The sequence below is a fragment of the Pongo abelii genome, chromosome 5 (genome assembly GCF_028885655.2).
Source record: "Pongo abelii isolate AG06213 chromosome 5, NHGRI_mPonAbe1-v2.0_pri, whole genome shotgun sequence".
NCBI classification, from domain to species: domain Eukaryota; kingdom Metazoa; phylum Chordata; class Mammalia; order Primates; family Hominidae; genus Pongo; species Pongo abelii.
In genome coordinates, this window is record NC_071990.2 from 32037702 (window position 1) to 32053050 (window position 15349).

General features: G+C 50.2%; 2 protein-coding genes and 2 non-coding genes across 5 annotated transcripts; all 4 read left to right on the forward strand.

The window, feature by feature from the left end:
* The first annotated feature begins 141 nt into the window (after positions 1–141).
* On the forward strand, positions 142–8230 carry HSPA1B (heat shock protein family A (Hsp70) member 1B). Of its 2 annotated transcripts, XM_063725199.1 has the most exons (3): positions 142–322; positions 5167–5323; positions 5493–8230. In XM_063725199.1, the coding sequence occupies exon 3, from the start codon at positions 5931–5933 to the stop codon at positions 7854–7856; it is 1926 nt and encodes a 641-aa protein (XP_063581269.1). In that variant the 5' UTR covers positions 142–322; positions 5167–5323; positions 5493–5930; the 3' UTR covers positions 7857–8230. The 2 variants fall into 2 exon arrangements, with proteins under 2 accessions (XP_063581269.1, XP_024104850.1); XM_024249082.2 differs by having other exon boundaries at positions 5167–8230.
* Positions 8231–8448: 218 nt separating this feature from the next.
* LOC103890866 (uncharacterized) lies at positions 8449–15308 on the forward strand. Its single transcript, XM_054557086.2, is given in 5 exon segments — positions 8449–8476; positions 12512–12991; positions 12994–13035; positions 13038–13158; positions 15182–15308. Coding segments are annotated over 5 exon segments (798 nt in total).
* On the forward strand, positions 13221–13283 carry LOC112134049 (small nucleolar RNA SNORD48). Its single transcript, XR_002915633.1, has one exon. It is a non-coding gene; the product is annotated as a small nucleolar RNA SNORD48 (small nucleolar RNA).
* Positions 15022–15088, forward strand: LOC112134044 (small nucleolar RNA SNORD52). The gene has a single exon (XR_002915628.1). It is a non-coding gene; the product is annotated as a small nucleolar RNA SNORD52 (small nucleolar RNA).
* Positions 15309–15349: the final 41 nt, after the last annotated feature.

Here is a 15349-nt window from a genome sequence, read left to right on the forward strand (position 1 = left end):
CTCGAAAGGTCCTTTTTTCTTTCCTCCTTTAATCCCTTTTTGGAAAAAAAAAATCGGAAAACGCAGGAGTCGGACAGGCAGTCCCGAAGCCAGCCCCGCCCTCAGGCCCCAGCGGCCCCGCCTTTTCTCCCCGCCCGCCCGCACTCCCCCCTTTCATCCCCTTGGCTGAGGCTTTGTCCCCCGTCGCTGGCTCTGCCCGAAGTTTCTAGAGTTTTCTGACCTTCAAGGCGAGAACTGCTGTGTCATTCTTAGGGACACTCCCCAACAAACTGCGCCACCCGAGTCTCTCCCTCCTCTCGCCAACCGGCCCTAAAACATCAAGGTTAGTCAGGACTCTATTTTTAACGTCCAGAAGATTCTGTGAACTATATGCCAGCCTTGCCATAGTAACGGGGCTCCCCCCTCCTTTCCCCTCTTTCTGCTTGAGCAATCTGTTCTATCGGAAAGGAAAGGCAGGGCTGGGAGAGCTGGAAGGTGGGGAAGGCAAGAGCTTGTAGGGGCCATGGTCGTGAGTCCGAAGAGCAGAGCAGCAGCCAGGACGGGAGTCCCTGGCTGATCACATACCCGTGGTGCCCTTAATGCTCGCAGAGGCCAACACTGTGTTCATTTGTTTTCCTCTTTAGAGAATAAAACAATTAGGTCTAACCACAAAATTAAAAGCAAACAAAACCCAGTTAGGTTGATGAGCCAATGTGGGAAGGAGTACAAAATGAGTGTCAGAACCCGTGGGTCCAATCACCGGTTCTGTAACCTGTCATCTGGGTAACCAGATCAAGCCAGGGAACTTCTTTGATCCTTGGTGCTGTCTTTGAAAATGAAAAGATTTGACTGAATGGCCTGTGCCCGCAGATCTTAGGACAGTTTTTACATTAAGCTGAAAGCAGCTGTAGTCCTAATAATGGTCCCCAACTTTTAAACACCTAAATAAGAATGACTACGATTCATATCTGAGAGTATGGGATCCCCAATAAAAGGAGGGAGAAGATCATATTCTCTTTGATCATGTAGGGAAAAAAAATTTTTTTATTCGAGACAGGATCTCTGTCTCCCAGGCTGGAGTGCAGTGGCGTGATCGTAGCTCACTGCAGCCTTGACCTCTTGTGCTCAAGCGATCCTCCTGCCTCAGTCTCCCAAGTAGCTGGGACTACAGGCACCTGCCACCACGCCCAGCTAACTTGTAAAGTTTTTGGTAGAGATGGTGTCCCACTATGTTGCCCAGGCTGATCTTGGACTTCTGAGTTCAAGTGCCTGCCTTGGCTTCCTAAAGCACTGGGATTACCGACCTGAGCCACCACACCCAGTCCAGGTATTGTTAATTATGTTTTAGAGATGAACACGTCGAAACTTGTGTTATTTAGTCAACGTACAAGTACTTCTTTGTTGAAAAGAAAAACAGCCTCACCAAAGAAGTAGAGCGCAGATGCAAATCCAGGATTTTCCCTTCCCAGATTTTTTCTTTCCATGCTGCTAGAAATGGCCAGGGTTCTCTTTGTCATTGAAGCATTTGTCATTCATTCAGTTAAGAATGCCTGCCTCTAGATTTCATATCAATTAATTCTTTTGCTTTCATCTGGATGAACTTAAAATTATACCATCTTTTTTTTAAATTTATTATTTTTTTGAGACAGAGTCTTGCTCTGTCACCCAGACTGGCGTGCAGTGGTGCAGTCTCAGCTCACTGCAACCTCCACCTCCCGGGTTCAAGTGATTCTCCTGCCTCAGCTCCTGAGTAGCTGGGATTACAGGTGTGCACCACCACGTCCGGCTAATTTTTGTGTTTTTAGGAGAGACGGGGTTTTGCCATGTTTGCCAGGCTGGTCTTCAACTCCTGACCTCAGGTGATCCGCCCACCTCGGCCTCCCAAAGTGCTGGGATTACATGTGTGAGCCATCGCGCCCAGCCTATACCATCGTTTAAAATGAACAAAATTAAGAAAACTACTGTTTGAGGAACTATAAAAAGGAGAGGGAGAAGGAAGGAAAAGACCCTGCAGCGTCAGCCTGAAGAAGGCTCTCTTACCCCACACTGCTGTAGCAATTATGTTCTTGGCACTCCCTTTTCAGTTCTCTTGTCCCTTTGAAAGCATCTGACCTGGCTTTCACTTTGGGGACTCTGAGCTCTGATCCTTCCAAACACAGAATCCAATAAAAACCTAATTCTGAAATTAATCACATTAAAGTTCTGAAAAATCTCCTGGGGTTCTTATATATTAACCTTAGACAGCAATTAAACTTGTGACTGGATTTCTGCCTTGGGAAGCACCCAGTCTAAAAGGAAAGAAAAGGCTGGCGTGGTGCCTCATGCCTGTAATCCCAGCACTTTGGGCGGCCCAGACGGGCGGATCACTTGAGGTCAGGAGTTCGAGACCAGCCTGGCCAACATGACAAAACCCCGTCTCTACTAAAAATACAAAAATTAGCCAGGCGTGGTGGTGTGCACCTGTAATCCCAGCCACTCAGGAGGCTGAGGCAGGAGAATCGCTTGAACCTGGAGGTGGAGGTTGCAGTGAGCCGAGATTATGCCATTGCACTCCAGCCTGGGCAACAGAGCAAGACTCCATCTCAAAAAAAAAAAAAAAAAAGAAAGAAAGAAAGAAAATTCAAGTGACCCTCTCCTTGTCAGGAAATGGACAAGGAATATGTATGTGTGGGTTTCCAGTCTAGTCCACAGAGGCTTCACTTAAAAGCTAGGTCAACTATAGCACTGTAGACGCTGACTAGTGTGACTGATTCAAGAAAAACAGCATTTATATTGGATTTTTCTCCTATTCGGAGAGCACCCAAGATTTGGGGTCCCAACACCACATCTACTTGCTAGGCAGTTGAGACAGTGATGCCCTTTGCTTCATGCCAATGGAGAGGTTTTTTTCTCCCCCTCTCCCACCACCCACCCCCCACTTTTTATGTTTCTCAGCAGAATCAGAGAAGTATTTTATTTTTGAGGAGTTTCACTCTTGTTGCCCAGGCTGGTGATCTCGGCTCACCGCAACTTCCGCCTCCTGGGTTCAAATGATTCTCCTGCCTCAGATTCCCAAGTAGCTGGGATTACAGGCATGCGCCACCATGCCCAGGTAATTTTTTTTTTTTTTTTTTTTTTGGTATTTTTAGTAGAGACGGGCTTTCTCCATGTTGGTCAGGCTGGTCTTGAATTTGTGACCTCAGGTGATCTGCTGCTTCGGCCTCCCAAAGTGCTGGGATTACAGGTGTGAGCCACCTTGCCGGCCTTTTAAATTGTAGATTTGGAAGGAGGGAAGGAATGAATCCAGACCTGCCAGTAGTAGCAGTTGATGGTGAGGAAGCTTCCAGAGGGAGGGGTGAGGTTAAGGGTCTCTGGAAGTGTTGATACACTGTGCAGCTAAGATGAACATAGTTTGGGAGAATCTTCAGCCAGACATTTCATAGAGAAATGTTTGGGAAAATTCCTGAAGTTTGACCGGTTTGACTAGTTTAGAGAGGTGATTCATTAGGGAGCTAAAGCTGAATGTGAAAGTTATCACCTACCTGCACATACAGACACACACAGATTGTTAAAGCAATTTATTTGCAACATGAGTTTAGATGAGTGAATTATAAACAAATGAATACCCTTGAATTCCAGGAAGAGGTGTTTTGATAGCGGACAGGTGTGTGTGTGCAGGTAGGTGTGCATATGAAAAGTGCCAATTGAGCAAAGTGTTTAAAAACAGGATTATTCCTTCATCAGTAACTTCTTCCTTCCATTTGTGCTCAAGGAATATCGCCATGGCAATGAGGGTATTTTTTTTTTTCTTTTCTCTTTTTTTTTATGGTAGGTTGTAAACATAGTACTATTGCTTCAACCCCCTCACATTTTCCTTTCAGATGCCTAACAAAGGGTCTTGCATTCACACTAAGAATGAAGGAAAAAAACAAAGGGAAAGTAAATTACTAAATGCAACCGTATTTAAAACAGGAGGAAGGAGAATCCGCAGGAAGTTGGAATCTAGGATAAAAACTTAGACACATTCAGCCTGGCCAACATGGCGAAACCCTGTTTCTATTAAAAATACAAAAATTAGCCCGTCGTGGTGGCACATCCTGTAATTCCAGCTATTGGGAAGGCTGAGGCAGCAGAATTGTTTGAACCCCAGGGGCAGAGGTTGCAATGAGCAGAGATCTCGCCACTGCACTCCAGCCTGGGCGACAGAGTGAGACTCAGTCTTAAAACAAACAAACAAAAACAAACAACAGGCCGGGAATGGTGGCTCACGCCTGTAATCCCAGCACTTTGGGAGGCCGAGGTAGGCGGATCACGAGGTCAGGAGTTCGAGACCAGCCTGACCAACATGGTGAAACCCTGTCTCTACTAAAAATACAAAAATTAGCCAGGCATGGTGGCGCACGCCTGTAATCCCACCTACTCAGGAGGCTGAGGTAGGAGAATCGCTTAAACCCCGGAGGCGGAGGTTGCAGTGAGCCGAGATCACGCCACTGCACTCCAGCTTGGGCGACAGAGCGAGACTGTTTCAAAACGAAAACAACAAACTTAAGACACATAACCTGAAGTATTAGAGGAGCTCGTAACTAGAACCTGGGTCCCAACCCCTCCTGCTTTCCAGCATCACTCCACACAGTTTGCTTAAAGAGGGCCACCTGCCAAACAGCTGTAGTATGTGATGTTAAAGAGAGCTAAACACCCCCCGCACCTCCCTCCCAGGCTCACCATCTTGTTACATTTGACCTAAAAACGGTGACAGCCTAGGGGTTTCAGGGACAGACAGAAAATCTTACTCAGGACTGTGAGGTCCTAGTTCTACACACTGTCCAGGAGTGAACCAGGAATTGAGAAAGTAGGAAGGAGGTGTCCCAGACCCCAAGCTAGGAATGGGGAGGGAAATGGAGGAATCCAAAATGCCTTAAGGACGGCCTACATACTAAGGATAATTTTTTTCTAACTCCTGGTGGCAGCTGAGGGGAGCGGCTGAGGGCGGGGACAGGGGTGCGGCGGACCCACCCCTCCCACTACCCGACCAGCGCCTCCCTTCCTCCTTGGATGGGTGCTCCTGTCTTGCTAAGAACTGCCTGTTTACACAACTGCTTTCCTTGTGAAAATTTAAAGGCTCCTATTCCCAGTTGTCCCATCTTTGCAGGTTAAAGATTATGTCAAAAACTATATTGCATTATCTCTTTACTTCTCCTTCCCATTAAGATGGAAAAAACATCCGGGAGAGCCGGGCCGTTTCTTCAGGCAGACTAGGCCATTAGGTGCCTCGGAGAAAGGACCCAAGGCTGCTCCGTCCTTCACAGACACAGTCCAATCAGAGTTTCCCAGGCACATCGATGCACCGCCTCCTTCGAGAAACAAGGTAACTTTCGGGTTCTGGTTGTCTCCAAAGTCATCCGAACAATCTCGCACCGCGCTAAAATTACAAGCCCAGAGCGGGCCCTTCCTGTCAATTACCTACTGAAGGGCAGGCGGCTAGCACCGCCATGGAGACCAACACCCTTCCCACCACCACTCCCCCTTTCTCTCAGGGCCCCTGTCCCCTCCAGTGAATCCCAGAAGACTCTGGAGAGTTCTGAGCAGGGGGCGGCACCCTGCCCTCTGATTGGTCCAAGGAAGGCTGGGGGGCAGGACGGGAGGCGAAACCCCTGGAATATTCCCGACCTGGCAGCCTCATCGAGCTCGGTGATTGGCTCAGAAGGGGAAAGGCGGGTCTCCACGACGACTTATAAAAGCCCAGGGGCGAGCGGTCAGGAAAACGGCCAGCCTGAAGAGCTGCTGCGAGAGTGCGCTGCCTTTTCCGAGAGTGACCCCCGCGGTCCCAAGGCTTTCCAGAGCGAACCTGTGCGGCTGCAGGCACCGGCGCGTTGAGTTTCCGGCGTCCCGAAGGACCGAGCTCTTGTCGCGGATCCCGTCCGCTGTTTCCAGCCCCCAATCTCAGAGCGGAGCCGAGAGAGCAGGGCACCGGCATGGCCAAAGCCGCGGCGATCGGCATCGACCTGGGCACCACCTACTCCTGCGTGGGGGTGTTCCAGCACGGCAAGGTGGAGATCATCGCCAACGACCAGGGCAACCGCACCACCCCCAGCTACGTGGCCTTCACGGACACCGAGCGGCTCATCGGGGATGCGGCCAAGAACCAGGTGGCGCTGAACCCGCAGAACACCGTGTTTGACGCGAAGCGGCTGATCGGCCGCAAGTTCGGCGACCCGGTGGTGCAGTCGGACATGAAGCACTGGCCTTTCCAGGTGATCAACGACGGAGACAAGCCCAAGGTGCAGGTGAGCTACAAGGGGGAGACCAAGGCATTCTACCCTGAGGAGATCTCGTCCATGGTGCTGACCAAGATGAAGGAGATCGCCGAGGCGTACCTGGGCTACCCGGTGACCAACGCGGTGATCACCGTGCCGGCCTACTTCAACGACTCGCAGCGCCAGGCCACCAAGGATGCGGGTGTGATCGCGGGGCTCAACGTGCTGCGGATCATCAACGAGCCCACGGCCGCCGCCATCGCCTACGGCCTAGACAGAACGGGCAAGGGGGAGCGCAACGTGCTCATCTTTGACCTGGGCGGGGGCACCTTCGACGTGTCCATCCTGACGATCGACGACGGCATCTTCGAGGTGAAGGCCACGGCCGGGGACACCCACCTGGGTGGGGAGGACTTTGACAACAGGCTGGTGAACCACTTCGTGGAGGAGTTCAAGAGAAAACACAAGAAGGACATCAGCCAGAACAAGCGAGCCGTGAGGCGGCTGCGCACCGCCTGCGAGAGGGCCAAGAGGACCCTGTCGTCCAGCACCCAGGCCAGCCTGGAGATCGACTCCCTGTTTGAGGGCATCGACTTCTACACGTCCATCACCAGGGCGAGGTTCGAGGAGCTGTGCTCGGACCTGTTCCGAAGCACCCTGGAGCCCGTGGAGAAGGCTCTGCGCGACGCCAAGCTGGACAAGGCCCAGATCCACGACCTGGTCCTGGTCGGGGGCTCCACCCGCATCCCCAAGGTGCAGAAGCTGCTGCAGGACTTCTTCAACGGGCGCGACCTGAACAAGAGCATCAACCCCGACGAGGCTGTGGCCTACGGGGCGGCGGTGCAGGCGGCCATCCTGATGGGGGACAAGTCCGAGAACGTGCAGGACCTGCTGCTGCTGGATGTGGCTCCCCTGTCGCTGGGGCTGGAGACGGCCGGAGGCGTGATGACTGCCCTGATCAAGCGCAACTCCACCATCCCCACCAAGCAGACGCAGATCTTCACCACCTACTCCGACAACCAACCCGGGGTGCTGATCCAGGTGTACGAGGGCGAGAGGGCCATGACGAAGGACAACAATCTGTTGGGGCGCTTCGAGCTGAGCGGCATCCCTCCGGCCCCCAGGGGCGTGCCTCAGATCGAGGTGACCTTCGACATCGATGCCAACGGCATCCTGAACGTCACGGCCACGGACAAGAGCACCGGCAAGGCCAACAAGATCACCATCACCAACGACAAGGGCCGCCTGAGCAAGGAGGAGATCGAGCGCATGGTGCAGGAGGCGGAGAAGTACAAAGCGGAGGACGAGGTGCAGCGCGAGAGGGTGTCAGCCAAGAACGCCCTGGAGTCCTACGCCTTCAACATGAAGAGCGCCGTGGAGGATGAAGGGCTCAAGGGCAAGATCAGCGAGGCCGACAAGAAGAAGGTGCTGGACAAGTGTCAAGAGGTCATCTCGTGGCTGGACGCCAACACCCTGGCCGAGAAGGACGAGTTTGAGCACAAGAGGAAGGAGCTGGAGCAGGTGTGTAACCCTATCATCAGCGGACTGTACCAGGGTGCGGGTGGTCCCGGGCCTGGCGGCTTCGGGGCTCAGGGTCCCAAGGGAGGGTCTGGGTCAGGCCCCACCATTGAGGAGGTGGATTAGGGGCCTTCGTTCCTTAGTATGTTTGTCTTTGAGGTGGACTGTTTGGACTCAAGGACTTTGCTGCTGTTTTCCTATGTCATTTCTGCTTCAGCTCTTTGCTGCTTCACTTCTTTGTAAAGTTAAGTTGTAACCTGATGGTAATTAGCTGGCTTCATTATTTTTGTAGTACAACCAATATGTTCATTAGAATTCTTTGCATTTAATGTTGATATTGTAAGGGTGTTTCGTTCCCTTTAAATGAATCAACACTGCCACCTTCTGTACGAGTTTTTTTTTTTTTGGCTGTGCGAAAACACTACAAAGGCTGGGAATGTATGTTTTGTATGTTTTTATAATTTGTTTACTTAAATATGAAAAATAAAATGTTAAACTTTTTCTTGTCTGTTAATATGTGAAGATAATGGATATTTGGGGAGGGATAGTGTGTGAATTCCATCTATCTTTATAGTCTGAAAAGAACAGTACTTCTGGAGAGTTATACATGTAGGAGTTAGGGCTACACATATTTTTGTTAGGGCTTAATTGTGGGCCTTAAGAGAAATTGCAGGTGCCCGTCTTGATTAGAGTGGGGCTTGTTTCAGGGAAAAGTCGGATGGCAGCTGCAAAACGGTATTGGAGGGGTGGTTGAGGTGGATTCACTGGGGCGGGGAGGGGAGGGGTGGTGCTGAGAGGGGATTATGGTGGTTTTCTCTCCCTCTTCTACTTAGTGACCGGAGTCCACAAAAAAATGCTCACTTTTTTTTTTTTTTTTTTGAGACGGAGTCTCACTCTCACTCTTGTCGCCCAGGCTGGAGTGCAGTGGCGCAATCTCAGCTCACTGTAACTTCCGCTTCCCGGGTTCAAGCGATTCTCCTGCCTCAGCCTCCTGAGTAACTGGGACTACAGGCGCGTGCCACCACGCCTGGCTAATTTTTTGTATTTTTGGTAGAGACAGGGTTTTACTGTGTTAGCCAGGATGGTCTCAATCTCCTGACCTCGGCTCATATTCATTTATATGTGGAATCTAAACAGTAGAACTCAGAAGCAGAGAAGTGGTGGTCACCAAGGGCTGTGGGATGGGGGAATTGGGGAGATGTGCAAAGGAAACAAAGCCTTAGTCAGGAGGAATACGTTTTTTTTTTGAAATGGGATATTGCTCTGTCACCCAGGCTGGAGCACAGTAGAGCTCACTGTAGTCTCAAACTCTCCTGGGTTCAGGCAATCCTCCCACCTTAGCCTCCTGAGTACTGGGTCTACAGGTATGTGCCATCATGCTCAGCTAATTTTTTGTATTTTGTAGAGACCAAGTCTTGCTGTGTTGCCCAGGTTGGTCTCGAACTCTTCAGCTCAAGCGACCCCCTTGTCTAGTCCTCCCAAAGTGCTGGGATTATAGGCATGAGCCACTGTGCCCCGCCTGTTTGTGTTTTTTTTTTTTTTGGGCCGGGGGTGGAGGGTATATATTGCATGGCATGGTGAAAATAGTTAATAGTGTATTGTACATTTCAAAATTTCAAATGTTCTTATCACAAAAATATTTGAGGTGATACGTTAATTAGCTTGATTTAATTACTCCATATTGTGTTGATAGTTAATAACTACTTTGTACCAATATATGCAACTAAAGTTTGTCAATTTACAAAAACAATTTAAAAATCAAATAAAATGGGCCAGGTGCGATGGCTTATGCCTATAATCCCAGAATTTAGGGACGGTGAGGCGAGCGGATCACTTGAGGTCCAGAGTTCAAAACCAGCCTGGCCAACATAGCAAAACCCCATCTCTACAAAAAACAATAGAATTAGGTGGCTCACGCCTGTAATCCTAGCACTTTGGGAGACCGAGGTGGGAAGGTTGGATCACCTAAGGTCAGGAGTTCCAGACCAGCCTGGTCAACATGGTGAGACCCTGTCTCTACTAGGTGGGCACGGTGGGGTATGCCTATAATCCCAGCTACATGGAAGGCTGAGGAAGGAGAATCACTTGAACCCTGGAGGCGGAGGTTGCAGTGAGTTGAGATTGTGCCACTCTACTCCACCCTGGGTGACAGAGCAATACTTCATCTCAAAAAAAACGTAAATAAAACGGTTAAAGTCCTATGTTGCACCTTTGTGTAAATCCCACCCTCTAGGGTTTTAAAATGTTTTAAATCCTTAAAACGTTTTAAGGATTACATAATACTGGAAATCCTCCTTGAAAGTGTATAAAAGAAAAGGAATATAGTAAGTTTCTTTGGTTTTGGGGCCAAGTTTTTTTTTTTTTGAGACAGTTTCACTTTTGTTGCCCAGGCTGGAGTACAGTGGAGCAATCTCGGCTCACTGCAACCTCTACCTCCCGGGTTCAAACGATTCTCCTTCCTCAGCCTCCCGAGTAGCTGGGATTACAGGCACCGGCCACCATGCTCAGCTAATTTTTTGTATTTTTAGTACAGACGAGGTTTCCGCCATGTTGGGCAGGCTGGTCTCCAACTCCTGACCTCAGGTGATCCGCCTGCCTTGGCCTCCCAAAGTGCTGGGATTATAGGCGCGAGCCACTATGCCCGGCCCTTGGGCCAATTCTTAAAGGCCTGTTTTATTAATGAAAGAGATGAACTAGGCCAGGCGCGGTGGCTCACACCTGTAATCCCAGCACTTTGGGAGGCTGAGGCGGGCGGATTACCTGAGGTCCGGAGTTCAAGACCAGCCTGACCAACATGGAGAAACCCCGTCTCTACTAAAAATACAAGATTAGCTGGGTGTGGTGGCACATGCCTGTAATCCCAGCTACTCTGGAGGCTGAGGCAGGAGAATGGCTTGAACCTGGGAGGCGGAGGTTGCTGTGAGCCAAGATCTTGCCATTGCACTCCAGCCTGGGCAACAAGAGCGAAACTCCGTCTCAAAAAAAAAAAAAGGGATGAACTAAAGCCTCTGACCATAGCACTTAGTAAAGGCAGCTTAACTGCGAAAACAGCAGGAATTAGGGCTTTCTGTATTTTTTTTTTTTTTTTTTTTTTTTTTTTTTTTTAAGGCAGGGTCTCACTCTGTTGCCCGGGCTAGAGTGCAGTGGTATGATCACGGTTCAAGGCAACCTCAACCTCCTGAGCTCAATTGATCCTTAGCCTCCTGAGTAGCTGGGACTACATGTGTATGCCACCACCCATAGCTAATCTTTTTTTTATATACTTGCCAGGCAGTAGAGGGAACAAATACTTTAGCTTTGAGCCATGGCTCTCCACCCTAATGGAACAGTAAAACCATTAAGGGATGCTAAAAAAATGCAGATGCCAGGCCTCTCTCAGGCCAATTCAGAATCTCAAAGAGGGCAGTGTATACATTTAAAGCTGCCCAGGTGTTTGTAACGTGCAGCCAATGTGGAGAAAACCACTGAACTGGGCTGGCCACGGTGGCTCACGCCTGTAATCCCAGCACTTTGGGAGGCCGAGGTGGGAGGATCACTTGAGGTTCACGAGTTCAAAACCAGCCTGGCCAACATGGTGAAAACCCCTGTCTCTACTAAAAACATATAAAATTAACTGGGTGTGGTGGCAGATGCCTGTAATCCCAGCTACTCAGGAGGCTGAGGCAAGAGAATCACTTGAACCCGGAAGGCAGAGGTTGTAGTAAGCCGAGATCATGCCACTGCACTCCAATCTGGGCAACAGAGCAAGAGCCTATCTCAAAAAAAAAAAAAAAAAAAGAGGCCAGCCTTGGTGGCTCACACCTATAATCCTGGCACTTTGTGGTGGCCTAGGCAGGCAAATCACCTGAGGTCAGGAGTTCGAGACCAGCCTGGCTTACATGGTGAAACCCTGACTCTACTAAAAATATAAAAATTAGCCAGGCATGGTTGTGTGCACCTGTAATGCCCACTACTTGGGAGGTTGAGGCAGGAAAATCGCTTGAACCGAGGAAGCAGAGGTTGCAGTGAGCCAAGATCCCGCCACTGCTCTCCAGCCTGGGCGACAGAGCCAGACTCCGTCTCAAAAAAAAAAAAAAAAAAAAAAAAAAGATGAAGAAAAAGATACCAACACACACCACCAAACATCATACGCGTTTATAAATGGGGGCGATAGGAAAGGGTCCAGAAAGGTGGGATTTGAAATGACTTATGAGTTTCAATAATTTTTTTTTTTTTTTGGTGACAGACTCTCGCCGTCGCCCAGGCTGGAGTACAGTGGCGCAATCTCAGCTCACTGCAAGCTCGGCCTCCAGGGTTCACGCCATTCTCCTGCCTCAGCCTCCTGAGTAGCTGGGACTACAGGCGCCCGCCACCACACCCTGCTAATTTTTTTTTAGTAGAGATGGGGTTTCACCGTGTTAGCCAGGATGGTCTCGATCTCCTGACCTCGTGATCCACCTGCCTCGGCCTCTCAAAATGCTGGGATTACAGGCGTGAGCCACCATGCCCGGCCTAATTTTTAAATAAATAGAGACGGGGTTGGGTGTCACTATTTGCCCAGGCTGGTCTCGAACTCCGGGCCTCAAGTGATCCTCTGCCTGGGCCTGTCCAAAGTGTTAAGATTACAGGCGTGACATATTACGCCCGACCTGCCTTTTGTGTTTTTGGTTTTTGTTTTGTTTTGTTTAATTGAAGCTTAGGGTGCCTGACAGTCTGCGGCATCGAACTGGGAGGCAAATTCAGATTTCGCTGTGGGAACGGAGTGCGAAGTGTCAGAGTTGCCGGACCCTAAACTGGCGCAGCTACGCGCTCCCGCGCGCGCGCGGTAAGACTCCTAGGGTCATTAACCCACCATGGGCTGCTGGGAAAGGACTTAGGAACAGCATCCGGCTGGCGCAGGCCGGCCGGCGCCGGGGACTTTCTTCCGCCTGGCCAGACAGATCCCTGTTTTTTGTTTTTCAAAATTCAGAAAGCATCTCCGAATATTTGCCCAGAAGAGTGTGAAACATACTTTCCTGGCCTTTCTTTCACTTTGTTTTATTTCTGTGTCGACGAGCAATGGGGGAAATGCCGCGCGTCTAGCCAGGCAGATAAGAAAACAGCCATACCCGTCAGGCCCCCAACCCGGCGCCGCTATAAATGGCCCCGGCCTCGCCATTTTAGTCCCCTTTGCGAAGTGGTCTCGTGGGTTGACGGTGTGAGAGCTGTAATGGCCCGACTGTTGAGTGAGGGGGAGCAGGGGATCCCAACGGCTTGCGCTGCCTTTGCGCAGCAGCCGGCGGGCGGCCACGTCGCGGCCTGGCTGGGGGAGGAGAGCGCGATCCCCATCGAGTTGGGTGAACTGCCGTTGCACACTGGAGTTTGTGGTGTGTCTGCTTGGAACTGACCTAGCTCGTGGCAGGGGGAACTCGGCTAGCGGCCCCACAGCCTCTGCTGACTCATCACAACTGTGAGTGGGGTTGGGCGAGTGATTGCAAAATGGGGGTGGCGGTCGCCCGGGGATAGGAGGGGAGTGATGATGACCCCCGGTGACTCTGAGTGTGTCGCTGATGCCATCACCGCAGCGCTCTGACCGCCCCTCGGTCCAGCATTTCTAGACGGGGCTCAACGAGGAGTTCATGGCCAAGATCCCTAATCTTTTTGTTCTGTGTTTCATTTCCCCGTTAGGAGTTGTAAGACGTACATCGCCGTGTTACCCTTGAGTAAAGGTGAGTATTAGGTGCGAGAGCCTTTTGAATGCGTTGTGCGCCTCCCTGCCTTTTTTTTTTTGAGACAGTCTATCACCCAGGCTGCAGTGCGGTGGCACGATCTCGACTCACTGCAACCTCCGCCTTCTGGGATCAAGCGATTCTCCTGCCTCAGCCTCCCGATTAGCTGGGATTACAGGCGCGTGCCACCAAGCCTGGCTAATTTTTTGTATTTTTTAATAGAGACGGGGTTTCACTGTGTTAGCCAGGATGATCTCGATCTGACCTCGTGATCCGCCCGCCTCGGCCTCCCAAAGTGCTGGGATTACAGGCGTGAGCCACCGCGCCCGGCGTTTTTTTTTTTTTTTTTTAAACAAGACAGTCTCCTTGTCACCCTGGCTGGAGTGCAGTGGTAAGAACACAGTTCAGTGCGGCCTTCAGCTCCCGGGTTTAACCGATTCTCCCACCTTAGCCAATTTTTTCCTTTTTTTTTTTTTTTGAGATGGAGACTTGATCTTGTTGCCCGGGTTGGCAGTGGTACGATCTCGGCTCCCTGCAACCTCTGCCTCCCGGGTTCAATCGATTGTCCTGCCTCAGCCTCCCGGTTAGCTGGGACTACAGGCCCGCGCCACCACACTGGGCTAATTTTTCTATTTTTAGTAGAAGGAGTTTCACCATGTTGGCCAGGATGGTCTCCATCTCCTGACCTCGTGAGCCGCTGCTCCCGGCCACTTTTTCTTTTTTGACTTATAATCCACGTACCACAGCTGGTGACTTCCATTTGTTTGTTTTTGCTGTTTTGTTTTTGAGACAGAGTCTGCTCCGTTGCCCAGGCTGGAGCGCAATGCCAGGATCTCCCTGCAACATCCGCCGTCAGGGCTCAAGTGGTCTTTCCACCTCAGCCTCCTGGGACTACAGGCACGTGCTACCACCACGCCTGGCTAATTTTTAGTTTTTTTTTTTTTTTAACAGAAGCGGGCTTTTGCCATGTTGTCCAGGCTGGTCTCGACTCCTGGGCTTAAGCAGTCCTCCTACCTCAGTGTCCCAAAGTGCTGGAATTACAGGGTGAGTTGCTGTGCCTGGTGTTGGTGACTTTCTAGAGACTACTTTTTGGTTTACATAATTTTCCTTGTGACTATTTTTACTTTTTTGGGGGCCGGGGGGACAGAGTCTCACTCTTTTTAGTTTACATCATTTTCCTTGTGACTATTGTAGTTTTACTTTTTTGGGGGGCAGGGGGACATGAGTCTCAGTCATGTTGGTCAGGCTGGTCTCAAACTCCTGACCTCAGGTGATCCACCCCCTTCGGCCTCCCAAAGTGCTGGGATTACAGGCGTGAGCCACCGTTCTCGGCCTGTATTTTTACGTTTTAATAAATCCCCGTATTTTTGTTAAAGGCTGGGTAACCTGACTCCTCCCCTCATTTCTACTGTAAAATAGGAGTACACTGGGGCCTCCCAGTGGAGCTGTTCTCTGCAGTTTTAAATTACTTTCTACTCCTCCCTTTCTAACGTCCATTCCTGGACTCATTTGTTAGATCAATATATACTGGGACTGTTGTGTTTTCTTTGAATGTACTAGATCTCTTTCCAGAAGAGCTTCCCTTGATCCAGATCTCCCTAATTGGGAATGATGATTTCACAGACTAGAGTCTCCGATGCTGGTCATGATGTCAAAACTAAGTTCTGACTCATTTAGGGAACTGGATACTTGGGTCTCCAGAAGGGCCAATGGGAGGGCCATAATTCTGTTTATTTTCAAATTGTTTTGTTTTCACCTTGTTAGAACGAGCTCTGGAAGCCCAGCCAGGGACAATGCACCTTCACAGAGATTCTGCACTAACCTGAGTGAAGGTCTAAGGTTTGGAATTTCCCCCTTGTGGAGAGAAGCTTTGTATGGCTGTCATGCTTAGACAGTGATTCCTGCAACTTGACCTTCAGGCTGGGAGAGGTG

Excerpts from the sequence above, each read along its gene's own strand:
- HSPA1B (XM_024249082.2), top strand. The coding sequence starts at position 5,931 with ATGGCCAAAGCCGCGGCGATCGGCATCGACCTGGGCACCACCTACTCC.